At 44.9% G+C, this 23955-nt stretch overlaps 1 protein-coding gene across 6 annotated transcripts in view; it reads right to left on the bottom strand.

The window, feature by feature from the left end:
- Positions 1–23955, bottom strand: part of LRP1 (LDL receptor related protein 1) — a 335312-nt gene that overhangs the window by 77312 nt on the left and 234045 nt on the right. For all 6 annotated transcript variants that reach the window (XM_060272179.1, XM_060272176.1, XM_060272175.1 and 3 more), the window contains 11 exons: positions 19037–19241; positions 18000–18164; positions 14553–14797; positions 12744–12875; positions 10878–11105; positions 10409–10583; positions 9842–9936; positions 7844–7993; positions 5851–5994; positions 5311–5436; positions 2959–3090 (listed from right to left, as the gene is read on the bottom strand). In XM_060272179.1, coding sequence (XP_060128162.1) covers positions 2959–3090; positions 5311–5436; positions 5851–5994; positions 7844–7993; positions 9842–9936; positions 10409–10583; positions 10878–11105; positions 12744–12875; positions 14553–14797; positions 18000–18164; positions 19037–19241 — 1797 coding nt within the window. The remainder of the gene's footprint in view (positions 1–2958; positions 3091–5310; positions 5437–5850; positions 5995–7843; positions 7994–9841; positions 9937–10408; positions 10584–10877; positions 11106–12743; positions 12876–14552; positions 14798–17999; positions 18165–19036; positions 19242–23955) is intronic.

Genomic DNA, 23955 nt, shown 5'->3' on the forward strand with positions numbered 1-23955 from the left:
ATAGTAAACTGGCTAAGATGTATAAAACCGAATCAGATACGTGCTGGAAATGTAAGGAAAAGGAAGTACCTTTTACCATATGTGGTGGTCATGTAAGGTAGCGAAAGTTTTTTGGGAAATGATTTACTGAACTGAAAAAATGATTAAAGTATCTTTTATAAAAAGACCAGAAGCTTTTCTTTTGGGAATAATAGGTCAAGAAGTACCAAAAATGTTTATGTATGCTGCGACAGCTGCCAGGAAGATTTATGTGCAGAAATGAAGAAAAGAAACAGTTCCAACCCACGAGGACTGGCAGATAAAACTGACGGATGTGGAGAAGGTTAAACTCACAGGAGGAATAAGGAACCAGGAAGAAAGAATTTTTAACAAAGACTTGGGGAAATTTATTGACTATCTGAAAAGTTATTGTAAGCAACTTAAAATGTTAGCAGGGTTAATGTAAAATGAGCAGCAAAGAAAATTTAAGGAAATTTTAGAGATAATAAATAATTAAGGAATTATTGTGGATATGCAGTAGTAGAGATAAAATGGAAGGAACCACAGATGGAGAGAAAGTCGATTTGATGTTATTTTTGGTTATGTTAACTTTTATGTTTTGTTGTAAAATGGTAAATACATTTATTTATTTTTAATGAAAAAGCACAGGACATCTATGTCCATACATGTTCTTCTACTGGTTTAATCACAACGCAAAACATATTTTCTTATTTTCCCCTCCTTCCCTTGTCCTCAACAGTTACACCAATAGCTCCTGTGTACATGTTGTTCCATCCTTCTCTCATGGTTCCTACAACCTTTTCCTTGGCCCGGGGGGGGGGGATTTTAACCTCACCCCACTTCCGGCTGCATTTCTGCTCAGAATTGTACGGCCTCTCAATTTCAGTGTGGCTGCCAACAGTAATGGTTTTGAGATTTGCTGCCCCCAGATTCTGGCCCCTGCAGAGCTCTGGCTCCCTCATGCTGGGTTTCTTGCATTCTCTCTTTCTAAACATGAGGATACAGAGTATATTGTACCTAGAAACCTCTATTTGCTCCGCATGTTGCTAGATTCCAACTCCAATCAGCCAACCAAGCCAATGGTCAGGAATGATGAGAACTGGAGTCCCAACAACATCAGGATGGCACCACATTGGCTACCCCTGCCTATGCCAATAAAGGTCCTCTCCATAATAAGCTGTGGGGTCAGGACATCAAATTTACAGCTGCTAATAATTTAAAAGAAAACTTCTTGAAAATCTACTACAGATGGTATTTAACACCTGTGAAACTGGCGAAGATCTATAAAATCAAATCCAATTTGTGCTGGAGATGTAGTAAAAAACCGGGAACTTTTATCCATTTATGGTGGGAACGTGAGGAGATAGTAAAATTTTGGAACAATATACACGAAGAAATGAAAAGAATGATGAAACGATCAATACCAAAAAAACCAGATATGTATTTATTAGGTTTGTTAAATGAGGAAATCCCTAAAGAAAATATAAAAGTCTTCTTATATGCAAGTACAGCAGCAAGAATGCTAATAGCAGCAAATTGGAAATCTGCTAGGATACCATCAGTAGAAGAATGGATAAATAAATTGAGCGAGTATTTATTACTGGCAAGATTAACAGCAGCTGTAAGGAATCAGTCGAAGCAGAAATTAAGAAAGGAGTGGGAAAGCTATGATGAGTATATGAGGAAACATTGTTCGAAAGAAGATATGTTAGCATGTGTAGACTAGGGGATATGAAGGGAATAAAAACAAAAATAACTAATTGGGAATTTAAATAGCAAAGTGGAATTATATTGGAAGAAAATGCACGAGTGAGTACAAGAATGAAAAAGGAAGTCCAAATAGTGCGGAGGGAAGTATAGAGGGGAGGGGAGGGGTGGGAGAGGGAGGGTAAAGGGGGGTTGTATTTATGCAAATGATGGATTTTATCTCATTTAAGTTTGTTATTTCTTTTGTTGTATATTTTGAAATTCGAAATAAAGTTTTTTAAAAAAAATTTAAAAAAAAAAAAAGGTCCTCTTCATCTACATTCCAAATGGAATCACACTCAACTCAGACTTGGAGAATGAGAGGACAACATGGCTCACCAGAAGCACAGCTGAGGACACACTGTAGGAGTCCAGAGTTCAAAGCACAAATGTACAAATCCCTCAATTTCTCAATTTTCCAATATTCAATTCACCCCACTGCCACAATTCAATTTAAGCAAAGAAACAAACCTCTGCACAAAAATGTGTGTGCATTTTTGAGTGCATTTCTCCTAAGACATACATGTTAATACACTTTTGCCTAATATTAGGGATGGGGAAGAAATTCACTTGGCACCTATTGCACCAATTGGCACCTCTTGCACCAATACACATATCAAAGTGCAATTACTGCATCTTTCGATATTTGCACTTCTCTGAATTCTGTGGTGCAGTTCTCCAACCCACAGATGTATACAAAAATGTGCATGTTAAGGAGAGTGTGCATACATTAGCAAAAATAATGTGCATGCTCACAAACGTATGGGAAAACTGCTTGCAAACAATGCAGATGTTTGGCAAAATTATATTAAAAATACATGTAGTAGGAGAAATGTGCACAAAAAATTGTGATTTTTTTAAAAAATTGCAAACTGATGAAGAAATGCAGTGAAGTGAATTTAAGATTAGAAAAATAAGAAACTGACAGAAAAAGAAATTGATATACTTGCCCATCTCTACCTAACATATGCACTTTGTGAGCAATTTCCCCTAATGCAAAGCGTTTCCAAACATCATTTTCTTTAATATATGCATTATTTTTAGTATTTGCATCTGGGTGGAATTTTTTAAAATAATGAAATGCAGGACAGAAAAGTTTTGGTTCATGTATTTCATTCAGAAAGTGCAGAGTTAGGGAGGTCTGCATTCAAATGTTTCTATCCATATCTACTCCAGACACAAGGGGTCAACCTACTTTAAGCATTTACCTACCAGCATGGAAATCAATACCAACAGCCAGTGAAGTCCCAGAGACAGGCACCAGAGCATCAGATCTGTCATTGGGATCCAGTGGAATGCCCCGGATACCCTCATGCACAGAGTAGAGGAGGAAAGAGCCAACACCTGCATGGAAGAAAGAAAAATCCAACAGTCACAAACTGGAGTCTCAGCACAGGGCACACAGGAGAGGCCAAGATTCAATGTGTGGAGACCTGGAGAACTGCTGCCAGCCAAAGGAGGCAGTCATGAGCTGGGTGAACCAGTGGTCCAACCTAGCACAAGTTCACAAGAAATGGGGAAGGGCTGTAGATAAATGTCTGAGCATATAGTTTGAATGCAGAGAGTGTTACTTTGAAGGAAGGGGGGTGACAGAGAGAAGAGAATAATAATAATAATAATAATAATAATAATAATAATAATAATAATAATAATAATAATAATTTATATACCTCCTTTCATTTGAAAAAGACAGTTTTAGTTTGCCTTCCTTTATTTCCACAAGCCCCACCCACACCTAATAGCTTATGAAAACTTTTGGTGCAAAGTAAGACATTAGCAAAAGTGTAGAAGCTACTTTTAGCCTTCTGCATGGGTTAGAGTATAATTATTTAATCAACCAATCAATTAATGTTAACCAGTGGTGTTGTGTGAGCTCACCTGAGGCGGGGCTGGGCGCACACTGGGGGTATGTGGGTGCATGCACGTAAGGGTGCAGGACACAGAGGGTGAAGGAGCCCACCAGGGCACCCTAGCCTTCATCGGCAAGACTGCCGGAGCGGCCCTGCCCCATATCGGAGCCTGGCCAGCTGAAATGGCACTTGGCGGGTACAAACCAGGCGCCCCATGCTGGCGCCCCTGGGACTTCCCAGCTCGGTGCTCCTATCTGCAAGTGTTGGTTCCTCTGACATGGGGAGAGGAGCACCGGGCTGCACTGCACTGCGGGCACCTGCATAGGGGTGCCTGCTTTGTGCCCCCTCAAAAATCTGTGCCTGGGGCCACAGCCCCTCTGACACCCCCTACACTACGCTCAAAGTGCAGCCGCTGATAGGAATTCATTTTGGATTTGTTTAACATTTGTACCCTGCTTTTCTCCACTCAATGGAAAGTCCAAAGTAGCTTACAATCCATTAAGTCACAACATTATAATCAATATAGACAAAGTATACAAAATATTGTAATAGCTGCCTCTCTCCAGAAAGGACAGCAAATGTAGGTAGCTTCAGGTTCTGAGAAAGAAGAAGGGAATTCAGAAAATGGGCCATGGGGAAAATACATTGTCAGGGGTGTCAAACTGCCTGAAGAGAGCAGACTCCTCTGAAGAGATCCATCACCCTCCACTGGAAAACTCAGGCAGTGAGTACCAACTTCTGTGTAGCCAAAATTAGATGATTTAGAAACAAAAGAGAAGTACCAGCATACTGAGGTTTTCAAGAAGCACAAAACAATGTCTCTTTTTAAATAAAAAGGGGGGGGGAACCAAAATCCAGCAGCCCAATGACGACTGAGAATGCTTAATAGCAATTGAATGTTGGAAGAAGCTGGGAAGGAAAATGGAAAGCCAGGGAGGGGGAGCATCAAGGAGAACATAGGAGGCTCCCTGAACAGAAGCACTCTTGTCAGGGGCTGAGCATTTTACTGCAGGTACCACTTGCATTCTCCACTACTGAAATGAGCTGCAGGGGGAGGCGTTCGGCGCTTCCCATAGTGCATCTTTACATCTTAGGGAGGAAAACTACCACCTACTCAGAGAAGGTAAAAAGAGAAGAGAATTTTGGAATATGTTCACTTTGCTGAACTATCTTATGGAAAGGAAGTGCACATCAAGGAAGACCTCTGGTCCATTTGCCTTTGTTTGTATGCAGCCACAGCTGCCCTAAAGGGAGGATAAGAAACCTTTGGGCAAGCGGCCTCCTGCAGGCATTTTCTAGCCAGGCAATTCTATGTTTTGCCCTTTGCATCTTAAGGATCTTCCACATTTTGTTTTTTTATTAAATGTACACCTACTGTACATTTCATTATCTACACAAAAAATACAGTATGTGAGGGAGACAAATATGTGTTTGGAAACACAAGTCTCCTAAAGGAAGAGAGATCCGGGGTTGGCTGCAGCACCCTGTCAAATGTACATTTGGTGCCACACTAGTACATGGACAGCTCCATAATTAACCAGGACAAACGCAGGGCAATTGTAGCTTGAGCTGCAAACAGTAGCCACCAGGTGGAGCTGTGCTACACAAACACTCAAGATACTGTATACAGAGCAACATAGTTCCCAGGAGCCAGGTCTAACAGCTGCAGACCACTCTCCTCAAACCCCACAGGAGTCAACTGGGGTCCCCTCACCTTCACAGGACTGTTGTCCACTCTTCAGGCTGTAGCCAGCCGTACACATGCAGGATCGAGTATTCTCTGAAGTAGGAAGGCACAGCTGGGAGCAGTCACCGTTGTTCACGCTGCAGGGGTTGGTACCTGCAACAGTGAAGGTGAAATAATGGAATTAAGTGGGCACTACGGACACAGAGCCAGACAGCACCAGGCTTCAGTTTTGACTGTCAGGTGACCACACACATGACCATCTTGCTTCACCATGGCCACAGAAAAAAAGGGTGAACGTTATGGGCATGTTAAGACAGTCATACAAGGAGCTTGAAGTGACGCAGTGAATACTTAATGTTGTTGAATCAGCACCAAATCCAAAGCTTGGTCTCCTATGAGACTGCAGGCAAGATCTTTCCATACAGTATGTGAGCCTTGGCACACCATCACCGATTCTCTGCTTCCTGAGTTGGAACCACCGTGAGCCCTGATCAATGCTCACACTTTCCCACGATGCTTCTTCAGGCCCTCCCCTTGCATAATGTCCTTTATGATCCAAGAGCTTACCATGCAGCTGAATGCTCTCATTGTAGATCTTCATATGCATGACCAGTGTGGTGCTGTTGCGCAACACAACTGCTTCTGTGCCATCCTTCTTGTTGCAGGTGCCCATTTTTTCTGAAACCTGATCAGCCCACCAGAGTTTATCATCTGGGAGAGAAAGAGATGAAGATTATGTAGCTTGCCTTTGCAGGCAGGGCATACTCTGGCTGAACTTGACACAGGAATCACAAGCACTGTGGCCAAGGGGTTTGGAGTCCAACAACACCCAGAGGACCACAGGTTCCTTGTCTCTCGATTAAAGGGTGCCTGTACATAATAATAATAATAATAATAATAATAATAATAATAATAATAATAAAAAATTATTCATACCCCGCCCATCTGGCTGAGTTTCCCCAGCACTCTGGGCGGCTTCCAACAAAACACTAAAATACAATAATCTATTAAACATTAAAAGCTTCCCTAAACAGGGCTGCCTTCAGATGTCTCCTAAAAGTCTGGTAGTTGTTTTTCTCTTTGACATCTGGTGGGAGGGCGTTCCACAGGGCGGGTGCCACAACCAAGAAGACCCTCCCTCTGCCTGGTTCCCTGTAACTTGGCTTCTCGCAGCGAGGAAACCGCCAGAAGGCCCTTGGCACTGTGTCACAGCATGTGCCACCCCTATGCAAGAGGTATTTCCTCCTATGTGTATGAGAAGGGGAAATGCCCACCCACCACCTGTAGTTTGTAAATAATATTTCTTATCTAATTAAATTCTTTAAAAAATGTGTTGCACAAATAATCAGAGTGGCTTTTATTTCATTAAGATGGGTTTAAATGATTGATGCAACTGACTCAATGATGAAAGTTCACGGCTCTACAAAAAATAGGAGCCAGCCATCACCCATGTGCCTGGCTTGGGCATGGATAGGGGCATCTGGGAGGCTGTGGTTAGAAATATTACTACTACTACTACTACTACTACTACTACTACTACTACTACTATGAGGTCAATCTGCTGGATAAGACCTCTGTCCCAAAGCCCTGCCCTGATGACACCACTGGTAAAACCCATTTAGCATTCAACAAAGATCCTTTAAGCCTCAATTTCTAAACATCACTGCTGCAGCAGCTGTGACAAATATAATGGCTTCCTGGCACTGCTGTGCGCATGCGTGCGTAGAACAGGGATCCCAGGTGAAGCATGGCACTTTAAAAAACATTGAGAAAAGCTAAAATAAATGGAAGGAATTCAACGTTTCAGCTTGCCAGACAGAACGATCCCCACTCTCCTCCCCCTGTGCGCTGTTTTGGGGGTTCTCTTGCCCCCCCATAGCCAATTTCAGGGGTGTAGGGGGAGAGGGAGAAATCCCCAAGCAGAAGCCCACTGGAAGCTCATCTTTTGCAGTGCCTTAATAGTATTTGATTTATAGAGTACCAAGTTTTTCATAAACTACAACTGATGTTAAAATGGATATGATAAATAGCCATCAAACATATAAAGGTAGCTGCTTAAATTTTAAAACAAAATACAGCAGTGGGATCTTCATTTTACAGTTTAATTGCTTCCAACAGATATTATAATGAGAACAGGTACAAAGATTTAATGATGTGAACCAAGGTCTCAACGGGAAAAGTGGATTTATTTCTCATTATAAAACTTGATGGAAGGAAATTAATGTTTATCACTTTAAGGATGAAGGTGGCAGCCTATGAAAAATTCATACCCTTTGCAAAAATAGCTAATATTCTATCTGGAGGTAGAACAGCATCTTCTCAGTAACAGAAAATTGCTGCTTAATTGTCTGAAAAATGAAATTCATCCAAAACAGAAGCACAGACTTGAGAGAAAAAATGTGTAATGTGCATTAAACAATTCACATGCATTGTACCTTCCCCCAAAAAAACAGCCAATAGAAAAGTCCATGGATATGATGTTTATATATGGCCCTCTTCTCGCGGTTGCTTACCAGACTGCTGTAGCAATAGCTCCCAAACTCAGCACTGTGACTCTTACCCATGATAGCCAATGCTGTGGCCTTGCGTAGCTGGTTCTTCATGGTCTCCAATACCTCCAAGCCACTACCATCCAAGTTGCACCTATTGATGGTACCACTACCAGAGCTGATCCAGTACAGCTTGCTTTCCTGGTAGTCAATGGAAAGCCCTGTTAGGAGAGAATAGCCAAGCATGAAGGAGGAGCAACAGCATCATCATCAATGAAATCTGCAGGCTGTGTTAATTACAGCCTGTGAATGTGCATTAGAGATGGGCAATTCAGACTATTTGCAGTCCATGTCAGCTTCATGCACATTCATTCGTATGTCTGTCCACATGCGATTTCTAAACTAACACATTCCTTAAAAAAACCCACAACCCTTATTTTGCCCTGTCCTTTCATAAGCCACCAACGATACTTGGGGAATGTGAATGTGTGTGTTTTTCCCCCTTGCAGAGGGTTGAAAAGCAAAGAAGCAAGATCAGGGGATGGTGGATGGTGAGGTCTGAGAATCAAGCTGAACTGTGATGTGGGCATTTTGGACTTTGCTATTTAATACACAGGGCCTTGGAGCCTATGTCGCCAGCACCAACTTCTCTCACACCTACCCTTTTCCTATTTTTGCTTGCTGCAATCCCGGGTCAGGATCTTATGCGGATGCATATCATTCCATCCTTGTGGAATGCGTGAATGTGGATTAGAGTAGGATAACCTTCTCTCCAATTCCCATTTTCTCCTTTTTCAAGTGTAACTTTCCACTGGGGAGAGGATACTAATTTTACACTAGGATACCTGTAGCTAATGTAAAATCTGGTAGGGAAACCAAACTTTTGAACATCTGTTTTTGGTCCAGTTATTTGCCAATATGTTCCCTTGCTAGGAAAGATCCAGGGCTGTGTGTCGCAGGCTTGATCATGTTGGCACACACTTTTTGGTTTAAAAGATTAACAATCCTGTTCCAATCCCCAAACTGAGTCATAACACTAGGGGTGAGGTTTTTGCAGAATTCAGAGAGGGGCTAGATATCCAGAAATGACAAGGAATTTGCAATATGGGCTGAAGGCCACAGAAAAGCATGACTATTTCTGTGAGGGTTACATTGGTGTTTTGATGAATGTTTGCAATGTTTGCAATGAATTTCATGTGTGCCAGTGCATGTGGATTTATTCACAGCAAAAGGGAAATGTGTACCTCTCTTCGAAGGTTGCCCATAGTTTCCATTTCTCTTTTTCTGTAAATAAATGCACAAGAATTAAAACTGCAAAAGCCACCTTTTGCAGTTTTAATTCTTGTTCATTTTTATATCTTAATACACTTCTTTTACAATCTGCATTATACTTTTTCCAGTATTTTGCTTTTTATTCTGGTTTATTATTTGTTACTGTATTTTATACTTTTATAATTTATTGTCAGGTGAAGCTGGTTTTTATTTAGATTGTAGGCTGCTTCGTGGAGGAAGTTCCCCCAAAAATGGGGTATAATTTTTAAAAGTTAGTATTTGTAAGTTAATAAATAAATAAAATGAACACAGTACTAGAGAGAATGTGAACTGAGTTTTTTGGCCCACAGAAACCTGACAAGGGAAACAAACACACAAATACTAGGAGGGGACATTGACAGATGAAGGTGGTTGATACCTGTTGTGTGAAGGTAATACAACCTTTTCAGATGCACTAGAGCAGAGTTGGGAAAACTGGCCTTCCAGATGTGACTGAACTACAATTCCAACCTGCCCCAGCAAGCATGGTCAATGGACAAAGAGGACTGGAGTTGGAGTTCAGCAACATCTGGGCAGGCCACAAATTCACTACACCTACACTAGAGCTGTGATTTCAGTGGGTTATGTTGGCCCAGGTTTATTCCAATCATCACAGACAATCCTAGACATGGAAGTGAGCCAAGAGCTGCAGCATTCAATCTGACACCAACATACTAAGGGGGGGGGCAGTGAGTTCTGCCTCTATTAGGTACAGACTAAGTTCTTAGGGATACAACAGAGTGCCACAGTCTCCATACCAACAGGCCCCTTTTGGTTTGTGAAGAGCAGGGTACGATTGTTGCCATCCATGTTGGCGACACTGATGTTGTCTCCATCAGTCCAAAAGAGTTTGCTGTAACAGAGGCAAATAGGAAGACCACTTATTATCACTAGCACTACTATTATTACTAGTTCAACTACAACTTATTTTTCTTGCAGGCTCAATTATTAACCCTTTTTGCAGGTCTAATTATGAGCAAAATTGTTTTAACACACCTTAATTAGAATCATTGGGACAAGGGAAAAGGAGATGCCAGGCTAATTTCCCCCCAGATGTTGAATCCAATTCATGAGTTGCAATTGATTAGCTCTCCTTATACTACTCAAGAGTACACTTACTAAATCAAAGTGCCCCAAACACCTGGAGAATCAGAAGTTCAGATAAACTGAACAGGTTTACATTAACATAGAGCTACCGGGGGGGGGGGAGCAAAACTAGCTAATTTGGTAGAAAAACAACACTATACTATCCTGGAGCTGTCATTCAAACTCTAACCCTATTGACAACCTTCTTTCTACAGAATCTCTTGTTCTGCCAGACTCACCCTTTGAGAGGATGTACAACCAAACAGTGAGGCTTGTCCAGTCCCTGAATCACAGCATTCTTAAATGAGCCATCTAGCCGGGCGACATTGATCTGTTTCTTGTGGGCATCGTAGCTTGTCCAGAAAAGGTTCCTGGAGACCCAGTCCACAGCTAGGCCATGGGCATTGGGTAGGTCTGCAAGGCAATGAGGGTGGAGAAACTGTGAAATGAGGGTAGACAGAGGTAAAGCCCAGACAGCAACAAAAAAAGGAAGGCGCCTGTAGAGCACAGATGAAAAGCTGCAAGAGCTTTAGGTTCATATAGCACAGGTTATAACAAGGTAAGCATGCTAACGTCTTCCACTTGACTACTGCGTTTCACAAAAGGTTCTAAATCCATCTGACAAATCCATTCCAAAGGATAGCATGTACTGCAGGGATGCTGTAGGGAGGAAGCAAGGAAAGAAAAGGAGTGACAGGCAGTCCCCACCTGCAGACACAACCGTTTCCACGCCTGTCCCATTGATGAATGCCCGCTTGATGGTTTGTGTGCGGACATCTGACCAGTAGATCCGCTGCTCCATGGCGTCATAGTCAACTACAGTGACGTTGTCAATGTCGGGAACAGTGAAGGAGTTGATGTAGTTGTAGTATGGGTTGTCAATGTCAACCCCGCGGATCTCCATCTGGCGGGCATAGAGCAGGAACTTCTTAAACTCTGGAGAAGGAGACAAAGGCCAAAAATGCATAATGGGAACTCACTCCAGTCAGGGCTTAGCAGATACAAAGTATGTTTGCTTGCTGGATACTAATGAAGGGGAAGTGTTTGTTATTGACCTGTTAAACTCCATTTTTTTTAAATCCATTTTGCTCAGGCCTCAAACTGCAGCTAGCTTGTTTCTACAATCCCTCAGCATTTAGTTGATAAACTATCTGTCAGCAGTTACTAATCGTAAAATACATCTGGGCTGGCATTTGGCCTGATCCAGCAGGACTATTCTCATGTTCTTATCACATCACTCCTTCTTAGAGGTGTTGTTGTTGTTTGTTTAGTCATTTAGTTGTGTCCAACTTTTCATGACCCCATGGACCAGAACACACCAGGCACTCCTGTCTTCCACTGCCTCCCGCGGTTTGGTCAAACTCATGTTGGTAGCTTCGAGTTCTTAGAGGTACAAAGACAATATTTTCCATGACCCTTGCCCCCATTACATCTGCAACAACCAACAAAGCAGTTTTGGGATGACTTTCTACATTTCAACTAGTTCTAGCATTTCACTTTTTTACAATCCTTTTTCTTGAAAATTGACTTCTATACATTTTCACTGAGATCCTGTTATTTTCTCTTTATCCTGAATGTTGCCTTGAGCAACCTACTGTTAAAAGTGAAATAAAAAACAATAGCTGCTTTGTTCCAAGGTATTTCAGTGCCTAAGGTGAGAATTACATGTAAGGCAACAAGCTCAGAGAATGGCAAGATTGCAGGACCAGTTCTGCCCTTCATGTCTGCATGTAGTGTCATTCTAATGTGACTTTGGCATGTACTTTCACACACTGCTATGGAAACAACCCAAGTATCTAAATATGATTCTGTAGAACCTAAAGGCGAAGACAATAGTTTAAAACAGCTTTCAATTATCAGGGCCAGAAACGAATAAGCCTAGGGTTCATACACTCCCTCCTCTAACACAAAGAGTGATGACGACGTTAGAAAAATCTGTCACTTTCAAATTAACCAGAATACCCCATTACATATAAACATAGGGAACTCTGGATTGTTTCAACTGGTTAATGAATATGCAAGGATCATAAATCATACTTTGACCCTGGCTTGTTTGAACTAACCAGAGTTCCCCAAGTTTAGATGTAACAAGGAACTCTGATTAGTTGAAAAACAGGAGTGAAAGCTTTTCTTCTCCTCACTGTTCCTGGCTGTACTAAATGAGAAGAGGGGAGTGGGTGAGGAAACAAACCTGAGACTCATCCAGGTATATCTATATGTGTGTCGAGGGCAAAAGGGTCCTGCTCAAAAGCTCCTATTCTCATTTGCAGCTGATCCCTCATGCTGCAATCTGTCTGGGATCCAAGCCAAGGAGTGGATGAACCCACTGTCTACATGTCCATGGATTTAATGGATATGTCTTGGAGTGTGCCTACATGGGGTTTTCATTGCGCACTCTCTGTACTGCATTCCCAAAGGCCAAAGGACCTGCGGAAACCATATCTGTCTGCAAAGCAGGTAGGAATAACAGGGTCAAGGAGCCAACTAAGATGATACACTTTTGCACTGTTGCCCCAAATCTTTGGGTGGATCTCTAGGACTGAGTGGACCAAAGCCCCTCCATTCTTCATTTACCATAGCATGTGACGTTGTCCTTGGCCAACTTCATCAGGTGAGGACAGGCACAGGAGTAGGTGCTATTGTAGTTGATAAGGCAGAGGTGAGAGCAAAGGCCTTTTCCTCCATTGGCCTCACAAGGGTTGGGAGCTGCAACAACAAACAAAGTGCTGGGGAGAAAAGGTTAAGATCCCCACCCCACTCCTGAAAGAACAGTCCTTCTGTAAAGAGAGGGTGAGGCATAGCTCTCCTTTGAGAAGGCCAAGGCACAGGTGACATAAATCTGGCTGGGAAAGGGAGATCTGGATAGGTTGGCAGCATAGGACTGGATCTCTGCTTTCTCCAGCCCTGTCTTACACAGTGTCCAAAGTGCATGTCTGCATGCAAACATAAGGAACAATGTAAGAAAGCCAACCCTAAAGCCTACTATATAAATCCCAGATTTCCAGTAAGAACCACTCTGCACCAAGGAAAAGTGGTGTCTCTACACTGCGTTAAAACCTTCATGTGGATCTGCAATCATGTTTTCAACTGGTTTTATGTAACAAAGCTGAAGCACCTACAGCTGTCAATATGCATAGCTTGTTTACCTTTGCTTGGCCTCCCTTCACTGTGTTGCCTCGCCAACATTAAATCATAGATTAAGTCCTGGGGGGGCGGGCAGGGCCCTGCTATTTTTTTCATTTATTTGCTTCTGTTACTATGAAAAGTGATGTGCATATAAATCCCCCACCTCCTTCAGCAACCTAACTCAGAATGGCTTACAAAGCATTTCTTGCCACCAGGACCACACACTGAAATTCATCTCTCCACCACACAAGAAGGTAATGAGTTTATCTACTACACAGTACTAAGAAAGATTATTCACAGGAACAACCAAATTCCTTGAAAGAATTTTAAAATGGCACCACATCCCCACAAGACAGTGTCCCAAGAGATTCTACCTCTCTTGAGGACCCCTGAGGCAGCGAGACAGGACCCAGCTGTGGCTTCTCCTACTCCAACAGCCCATTGACCCTCCCTTCCAGTTACAGGGGCAATCCAAGTCCCATCTGCAGGTCAAAGCAGGCACGAGAAAATTGGTTGTTGGGAAGGCCTGTAGCTCACTGGCAGAGCACATGATTTCACAGAAAAGCTCCCAGGTCATAGCATCTCCATGTTGTACTGGGGAAAAGCTACTTTTCCCCTGGAAACCCACTGTCAGTCCAGGATGACATTACTGGGCTAGGTGGACCGAACAGCTTGACCTAGGATTAATTTATATTTAATATTTCATTTATCCAATTTATTGGTTGATTAGCAACTTAAAAGATAAAACAGACAGACAGACATATATTGAAAGGCATCTTTTTCTGTTCTCCTATGAATCAAGACTCACAACTAAGATCACCTCCTGAGGTTTTCTTCTTTTTGGAGGTCCTGCAGCTAAGTTGCAGAACACATGCTCTACATGCAGAAGGTCCCCAGTGCAGTCTCTGCCGTGTCTGGTTTTGGTTTGTAAAAGGATGAGGGACAGACAATTTGCCTGCCTCAGATTCTGGAGAGCTGATGCCAGAAAGAGTAAGCAATGCTGAGCCAGTTGGACAAATAGTCTCACCTGGGAAAAGACCACTTCCTATGACCCTGTCATTTAGACACCAGGAGTGGACCACTGCTGCATGCTATCCTGCTGCATCCAAGCTCTCAGAGTTTAGAAACCCAGGACTGGATCTGCCAATCTAAGTGTAGCTGTGAGCAAAGGAAGCTTCAGCCTGCCTCCTGCTACCTGCCTTCACAGAATTTCCCCGCGGTGCCCTCCTCCTCTGCCTTTCCCTTGTCACAGCTCACCTAGAGGCTGGCGAGAGGGATGGTAGACCTGCAAGTCAAAGGGCTGCGTGTTGGTTCTCTGCACAACAGTGACATTGTGGCCGGTCCACTTGTTGGCCTTGGCCAGGGTATTCGTGCGCCAGTCAGTCCAGTATACCTCACCACCATAAAGTGTGACAGCAAAGGGGTGCGACAGATACTCGTGCCCTCGGAGCACCTCAATGTGGCCTGTACCATCGTAGAGGGCAGAATAGATAGCATCAGACCTGTGGAGGAACAGGACAGATTTCCTTTAATTTCTTTGTTTCTTTGTGTGCATTTCTTACCGACTCTTCACCCAGGATACAACAATTCAATAAACATTTGCAAATTAAACAATAATCAAAACAACAACACAATGAAACTTCACTTTTCCTTACTCTGCAGAAGATAGTGGGGTGATTGCTCACAACAATCATTCTCACCCCTGGGAAAAGAAGTGAGTCTTCACCCACTGATAGAACACATGCAATGATGGCATCAGACACACCTCCAGGGGGAGCGAGTTCTGCAAACTACCAAGAAGACCCAAATACCTTGGACTTCACTGGGCAGCGGCACAGCCAAAAGAGCCTCCTATGGCAGTGGCTTGGAATGGGGCACAGAAGGAGCAAGTAGCTATAAGCAGGATGTTTGATGTGTGCAAGATGGAAGTGGAACACTAGCCATATGAGAGCGGAAAGAGCAGAGCAGAGAGGAAGTAGGGCAAGAACCTTCAGTATCTGCTGACAATCTGCTCATGCGGATTGTCTCTGGCTTTCAATTTCAGAAAGCAAGCTGGCATGAAATCAATCTTTCAAAACCTGGCCATAATATTCATATAATCTGTTTGGATCTGTTAACTGCACACACGCGCACACACACAAAAAATTATTATACTACCCTAGGACCTACTACTCAATTTATTACAGTAGAACCTTGGTTTACGAACGCAATCCGTTCCACGGAGGCGTTTGTAAACGGAGGTATTCGCTCCCCGAAGGCACGCTTCTGCGCGTGCGCGAAGCGCCTATAGAGCGCTTCTGTGCATGCACTGCGCAGATCACTTCTGTGCATGAGAGCTGTGCAGAAGTGATCTGCGCATCTGACGCCGCGGAACCCGGATGCAAACACTTCTGGGTCGGAGGTGTTCATAAACAGAGGTAGTCGTAAACAGAGGTTCCACTGTACTTCTACATCCAGGGATTGATTACACTAATATTGTAATTATTCATACAGTTACTGTGAGATAGAAAATGAATGTGTATGAGTGGGTATCATAGTATATTACAGTATACCCAAGGCTCAGAGTAATAGGCCCAGGGGTCTGGGGGAGAGCCATCCTAGGACGACTGGTTCCACCTCTCACATCTGATCCTCTTGATCTAAGACTCTTTTGTAAAGGAACTGCTGTGAAGAGTTTTATGGTCTTTTGATTTTAGATATAAAAGTTAAGCAGAGAGGAGGGGAGATTACTTTGGGATATCAATTAGACTGTTGGTATGCTTTATGCTCACTTAATTTTCTTTGATATATTATCAATGAATTGTTAATTGTGGAACTGTTTGTGCTATAAAAATATTATAATTTTAATGGTTACTAGCTGGCCCGGCCACGTGTTGCTGTGGGTCATCCCTGTGATTCCCCCCACCCTGTCCCGATCCATGATGTATCCCGCCCCTCCTCCCTCAAACCCCCTGACTCATCCCTGTGTTTCGGTAGGATACCCTTCCTTCTGTTTTCCCTGGGGAGTGCTGTCCCCTCCCCCCTGTATCTCCATTGTGAACATTTTTACTTAGTTGGTCTTTAAGGTGCTACTGAAGGAATTTTTTTATTTTAAAAAAATAAGAACATGAGAAGCAGAAGTTATTATTGTTTAATTTTATTTTTGGGGTTGCCATTTATTTTGGTGGGTATTGTATGATTTGGGCGTTGTTGTGTGTTTTGGGGTGTGTGTGTGTGTGTGTGTGTGTGTGTTATTTGGATTTTCTAATTTTGGAGTAGGTGACCCAGAGAACTACTTTAATAATCCCGACCGGAGGGTGGGGAGGGAATCAAATAGCGAAGACCCACAGCCCCGTAGCAACAGAAGGCGAGTTCCGAAGCGCCCGAGCTGTTCGTTTCCATAAAAAACCCAGGAAGTGGCAAAGGGAAGGTAGGAGATTGTAAATTGGGGGGGGGGGGTTAGCCACTGCAAATATCTGAGGACTTAAACTGGGAAGAGAAAGTGCATGGTTGTTGGGTTTTTTAAAGACGCAGAGGCTTGCAATTAGTCGTAATATAAAGCCTAGGTTAAAAGGGGCACGACTGCCCTTACTTAAAATGGCCACCGGAGCCTCGCATGTGACACAACGCCCGCTAAATTTTAAAGTAAAAACCCTTGCCGTGCCCCCAAGTGTGTTGCTGTGGGTTATTTCCCCCCCCCCAGGCCTAGTGGGGGCCTGGCGGCCTGACAGGGGCCTACATAAAACAAAGGCCGTGCTGCGGCCTGCGATCTGGGCGCTTGCCCTCTCCCCCCCAAGGCCTAGTGGGGGCCTAGCAGCCTGGCAGGGGCCTAGGGGTCTGGTAATGGCCACCTTGGTGGTTTCAGTTGCTCGGTTGATGATGTCATTATATGGCGCTGCCCTTCAAAGCTTTTCCTGGTGACAGCGTGCAATCTGCCTTTCTATTGGATGCTGCTGGAGTGTTCAGAGCTTTTGCTGGTGATGTCTAATTTGTGCGCCACTTTTTTGCGTTTAATCACTATTTAAGGTATGAAAGCTGTGCTTTTTTGGGGGAAAAATTTAATTCCAGATCTTTGTCCTAATTTGATGCAATTTGGTTCAGTGGTTACGGAGAAAGGCTGTGAGCGCGCAATGCCTACATTTTTATATACGGTATATAGATTGTACTTGACTGTTTGTTTTTTAAAATAAATGGCTTGGAGCACAGACCTGTAGAAAATGTGGTATATAAACAAATGGGCTATGATTATTATCGACAAAAAAACCCCGTATATCCTACCCAAAAACTGAATATATGCAAAAGGCAGGTTTCGGGCTTGTATATGCAACGACAGGAGCATTATAAATTTTTCCAGGAATGTTACATGCAATTACAGGGGATGTCACACTCTTCTCTACTCAAATACTGAATAGTCACACAAACTCCACCTCCTCCTAAATTTACATCTTGCCCTTCTCGCAAAGAAGCCCAGGACAAAGCTACCTATGGCAGACCAAGGATATTTTTAGTTGTGCAGAAAATAGGATTCCACCTACTCAATACACAAATTCCATACCAAAACACACACACACACACACATGCCTCGATCAACCTACACATATCAGGCAACAGAAACAATGGCACCAAACAGGCTTTTTGTGCAGAAAGATGTCCATTTTACCAAAATTACTAGCTACTACCCAAAAATCTAAACTGGAGAATATTTGGTGGAGGGACACTACACACCTGGCATCTATCCACAGAATGCGCTTCTCCAGGTAGTCAACAGTGAGTCCATTAGGCCAGCCTCCTGAGCCGGTCTCCTTGTGGATGACACGCCGGCCCTCACCACTCATAGACGCTGCCTCAATGCGGGGCAGGCTTGCATCCCAGTCTGTCCAGAAGAGAATCCTGGGAGGAAAGAGGAAGGAGGTATACAAGTGATGAGGCAGACATGCCCGAGAGCTGAGATCTTGGCAGCTTTTGCCTTGAGATACTAAGCCTTTGTCTGGAGACTGGCTATCAATCACCAATTAATATCCTTTCCAACTATCTATAGCTGTCTTTAGAGGAACAAAGGTGAACAGCATGAAACATCCCTGCTGGGCATTGTTAAACAGGGCAATGCCTTATTTCAGCAGTGTTCTCACCACCTTTATGCACAGGGATATGCGTTCCACTCACCCCCCAGCCCCCATAATCAAGAGAGCCAAGTTCAGAAAATTGATGTGAAGTATCACAGAATTCTTTCGACAGGCAAATTAAAAGATATACTCTCTATGGAAAATGCAATACCCAATGCTGACAGTACAATGGCACCTTGGTTTTTGAATGGCTTAGTTGTCGAACAAATTGGCTCCCGAACGCCGCAAACCTGGAAGTGAGTGTTCTGGTTCGTGAAAGTTTTTTGGAAGCTGAATGTCTGATGCAGCTTCCGATTGAGTGCAGGAAGCTCCTGCAGCCAATCTGAAGCCGTGCCTTGGTTTTCGAACCGTTTCAGGAGTCGAACAGACTCCTGGAATGGATTACATTCAAGAACCAAGATACCACTGTACATGCTTTTGCAGCACTTAGATAAAATGAATGCACACAGTCCTGTCCTAGACCTCCAGATGTTTTCAGAATCACAACTTCATTTACTTGCTCCCTCTGGCAAAAGGCACTGAATAATGGGCTACGAATTACCAGTGAATCTCAGAAAGGCTTTGCCCAAATCTGTTTGGGCAAGCTGTGGCAGAGCACCCCCATCCCCCATCTCAGCCCCATTCCTTTCAACGCCATACCCGCATCGTGGATCCAAGGCAATGGCCCGAGGGTGCTCGATGTCCCCAGCCAGCAAAGTACTCCGCATGGTCCCATCAAGCTTAGCCACCTCAATCTGGTCCAGGTTGCTCTCCACCCAGTAGATGTTGCCAGCAATCCAGTCTACAGCAAGTCCCTCGGGGGTGGCCAGGCCATACTGGATCACCACCTCAAAGCTGGTCAAGGCTGTGAGAAAGATGGGAGGAACATAGGAGCAATCAGTAGCTATTGATCTCACACCAGCCATTCCTAGCCAAGCTCCACCTTTATAGTTAATACTGCTGTTCACAATTCTGCAGCCCTCTGAACCCTGTACTTGGAGTCCTGTTCTTCAACCTACAGCTTTGCCTTTCCCTCAAATTGCAACTGATCCCATTTATTTTGGTGGCTACTCCATTCCAGACTCCCATACTTCCAGAAGGTGTGCCTTCTGCTGTTTGTTTCCAACCCAAATTTCCTTATTTACTAGCTAGGTTTGCATGCTGTGTTCCAAATCCAATGTTTGCCTTTTAATAATAATAATAATAATAATAATAATAATAATAATAATAATAACAACAACACCTTTATTGTCAATGTACAACCTGTGTATAATGAAATTAACTGAGCCTCCCTCCCCCTACACTCAAACACTCAATCTCATTGCACTCTGTGTGCTTGTCGCACAACACACCAATCCCGAAAGTCAGTTGCACTTTATTCTTTTCTGTTCAGCAGCCTAACAGTCCACGGATAGAAACTGTTTTTTAGCCTGTTGGTACAACTGATTATACTTCTGTATCTCCTGCCTGAGGGTAGATGACTTTTTCTTTTTCTTGTTATCCCAACCCCCTGGAAAGGTATAGCAGCAGGAGGCTGAGACAGGGCTAAATGATGATGACAACAACAATAACATTTATTTATTTATTTTATTTATTTATGGCTGGGCTTCCCCAGCCACTCTGGGCAACTTTCAACAAAACATTAAAATACAGTAATCCATCACATTAAAAGCTTCCCTTAACAGGGCTGCCTTCAGATGTCTTCTAAAAGTCTGGTAGTTGTTTTTCTCTTTGACATCTGGTGGGAGGGCATTCCACAGGGTGGGTGCCACTACTGAGAAGGCCCTCTGCCTGGTTCCCTGTAATTTGGCTTCTCGCAGTGAGGGAACCACCAGAAGGCCCTCGGTGCTGGACCTCAGTGTCCGGGTAGAACGATGGGGGTGGAGACGCTCCTTCATGTATACTGGAAGGGGCCATTTAGGGCTTTAAAGGTCAGCACCAACACTTTGAATTGTGCTCAGAAACGTACTGGGAGCTAATGTAGATCTTTCAAGATCTTGGCATGTTATGCGGTCTTGGCAGCCGTTCCCAGTCACCAGTTGTGAGGGACAGGGGATATCGCGAAGTCCCTCCCCTCCTGAGTTCCAGCCCATCCCCGAGCGCAGGGGAAAGCAGCGAGAGCTCCGTCTCAAGTGGGGAAGCAGGAAGTGGGGTCCGAGGCTCAGACAGGGTAGCGGAGCCAGCGCCCCAGGTGAGACAGGAAGGGGAAAGCAAGGGGGGCAGACCTGTTCCCCCAACTCCGGAATTGCGCAGAAAACGTAGGGGGAAGAGGATGGGTCTCCCCAAGTTGTTGTGTTGGAGGAAAACGCACCAAACGCCATTCGGAGGTTCTGATTCTAGCGGATAAGATGTGTCTCTGTAAATAGCACTGCCTACAGCACTGTAAATATGCAGCACCAATAAAAAGATAAAATGCAGAGCGGTGTAGAGTCGTTACTCTGAAGTAGCCCGCTCCGGCCACTGTGACAGCAACCTCCGAATCTTTTTTTGGGCTACTTTGGAGTTGCCGGGATGAGCGCGCCAGAAGCGGAGAAATGGCGGCAGATCGCGGAGAAAGCCCAGCAGGACCTGCAGCAACTGGCCATGCAGGCACAGGGGGAATTAAAGGCGGCTAAGCAAGAAACAGAGCAGGTCAAGGAGGACTGCCAAAACCTTGCTGAACAGGTGAGAACGCTACAGGAAAAAGAGCAGCAGTTAAGGGCGGTAGCGGCAGACCTCCAGAACAAGTTGGATGCAGAGAAAAACAAGGGGGGAGGGGCCCCCCAACTCCAAGTGCTGCCAGGAAGGAGAGCAGGGACCCTAGTAAGCAAGTTCAACGGAGATCCAAGGGAGTATCATGGCTTTGAGACTGAGATCTTGTATGCCCTTGAGCTGCACAATGATGAGTTCCCTGATGATGCGCACAGAGTAGCGTTTGTAGTGGAACACCTTACCGGGGCAGCAAGGGAATGGCTCAGACCGTTAATCGCGACAAAAAATCCTTGCATGAAGAATGTCAAACTATTTTTAGAAGGCTTAAGAGTAATGTATGCGTCTGATAGCCATATGGACCAGACCAAAGAGGAACTGCATAATTTACGCCAGGGAAAAATGACAGTTCCCGAATATTGGGCGAAATTCACCATGCTGGTGCACAGACTGGGGTGGGAACTGCACTCGCCTCCGATGCAAGCTGCGTTCTATTTGGGGTTGCATGAGGATGTCAAGGATGAGCTCTCGAGAGGTCCAAAGCCCAATAGCATGGATGAGCTCAGCAAAGCGGCTCTGGCGGTGGGGGTGAGACAGGAATCCCGGTGGAACGACAAGCAAGCAACGCGCGCAAAGCGGGCTTGGTTCCCACGGTCTCTGGAGAAGCCACTCCCCCAACAGCCCTCCCAAGCCCTGGCACATGGAAAGGGGGGGGAGGAGGTAGCAGAGAGCAGTTCACCGTGGGGATGGGAAGCGGAGTTTGAGGACCCGGAGGAAGAGGTATGGGTGTCTCCGAGGTCCACCCTGTCAGAGGAAGAGGCAGACTGGCAGCGTATTTTTACCCCCACCAGCTCGGACGCCACGGACTTCTTGGGCTTTCAGTCTTCTCAGGCGGAAGGAGGGAGCTCAAGGGATTGGGGAGAGGTGTTCACACCAACAGGCTCGGACAGCACGGAGTTTGTAGGCTTTCAGTCGTCACCGACGCCCTTGGAGCCCCTCGGGAGAGGAGAAGGGGGGCCTGGAAGGGGGGTGGATGTGAGGGACAGGGGATATCGCGAAGTCCCTCCCCTCCTGAGTTCCAGCCCATCCCCGAGCGCAGGGGAAAGCAGCGAGAGCTCCGTCTCAAGTGGGGAAGCAGGAAGTGGGGTCCGAGGCTCAGACAGGGTAGCGGAGCCAGCGCCCCAGGTGAGACAGGAAGGGGAAAGCAAGGGGGGCAGACCTGTTCCCCCAACTCCGGAATTGCGCAGAAAACGTAGGGGGAAGAGGATGGGTCTCCCCAAGTTGTTGTGTTGGAGGAAAACGCGCCAAACGCCATTCGGAGGTTCTGATTCTAGCGGATAAGATGTGTCTCTGTAAATAGCACTGCCTACAGCACTGTAAATACGCAGCACCAATAAAAAGATAAAATGCAGAGCGGTGTAGAGTCGTTACTCTGAAGTAGCCCACTCCGGCCACTGTGACACCAGTCTAGCTGCCACATTCTGGATTAGTTGTAGTTTCCAAGTCACCTTCAAAGGTAGCCCCACATAGAGCGCATTGCAGTTGTCCAAGTGAGAGAAAACCAGAGCATGCACCACTTTGGCGAGACAGTCCACGGGCAGGTAGGGTCTCAGCCTGCGTACCAGATGGAGCTGATAAACAGCTGCCCTGGACACAGAATTGAGCTGCGCCTCCATGGACAGCTGCGAGTCCAAAATGACTCCCAGGCTGCGCACCTGGTCCTTCAGGGGTACAGTTACCCCATTCAGGACCAGGGAGTCCCCCACACCTGCCCACCTCCTGTCCCCCACAAACAGTACTTCTGTCTTGTCAGGATTCAACCTCAATCTGTTAGCCGCCATCCATCCTCCAACCGTCTTCACTGGTTCTGATTTGAAAGAGAGGTAGAGCCGGGTATCATCCGCATACTGATGAACACCCAGCCCAAACTCCCTGATGAGCTCTCCCAGCGGTTGCATGTAGATGTTGAAAAGCATGGGGGAGAGGACAGAGCTCTGAGGCACCCCGCAAGTGAGAGCCCAGGGGTCTGAACACTCATCCCCCACCACCACTTTCTGAACACGGCCCAGGAACCACTGTATGACAGTGCCCCCAGCTCCCAACCCCTCTAGACGGTCCAGAAGAATGTTATGGTTGATGGTGTCAAAAGCCGCTGAGAGACCCAGCAGAACTAGGAAACAGCTCTCAGCTTTGTCCTAGCCTGCCGGAGATCACCGACCAGTGTGACCAAGGCAGTTTCAGTCCCATGATGAGGCCTGAATCCTGACCGGAAGAGATCCAAATGGTCTGTATCCTCCAGGAGTGCCTGGAGTTGTTCAGCAACCAATCACTCAATCACCTTGCCCAAGAATGGAAGATTTGAAACTGGGTGATAGTTGGCCATATTGGGACTACAACTACTGTACTGTAATAGGATATTTGTAAAGGAGTATTACTGGAGACTACGGTGGGCAGAGAAGTACCATCCCCCTCCCTAGCAGTGCCTTTTACATTTGAATGCATTTCCCTTAAAAACCTCACATCTTCCAATGTCTCTCAGCCATTTATGTTCCAGTCATTCTCCAATTCTTATCCCTGAAGGCAAATAAAAATGTGTAACATGCTAGGGAGGTGCCTGGCCTTTGCCCCCCTGTAAGATCTGCTATGGGGCAGAGGGAATCTGTGGCAGAGAGAAAATACATAGTTGTAGTAACCAGCTATAATAAAAAGAACCAACAATTCTGGAAAAGAGCTGGTCAACACGTGCCTCTGAGTTTGTTCCAAGTGGGATGTTCGAGAATTGGCTCAGGAATTCATTTGCTGGCTCTCTTCCCAAATGCCAAGTGAGTGATTGTATGTGATTTGGTTCTAAAGTTTTCATTGCAAGAAACAAACGTAATATTTAATGCTTT

This window comes from Zootoca vivipara, chromosome 2 (genome assembly GCF_963506605.1).
Source record: "Zootoca vivipara chromosome 2, rZooViv1.1, whole genome shotgun sequence".
In the NCBI taxonomy this organism is placed as follows: domain Eukaryota; kingdom Metazoa; phylum Chordata; class Lepidosauria; order Squamata; family Lacertidae; genus Zootoca; species Zootoca vivipara.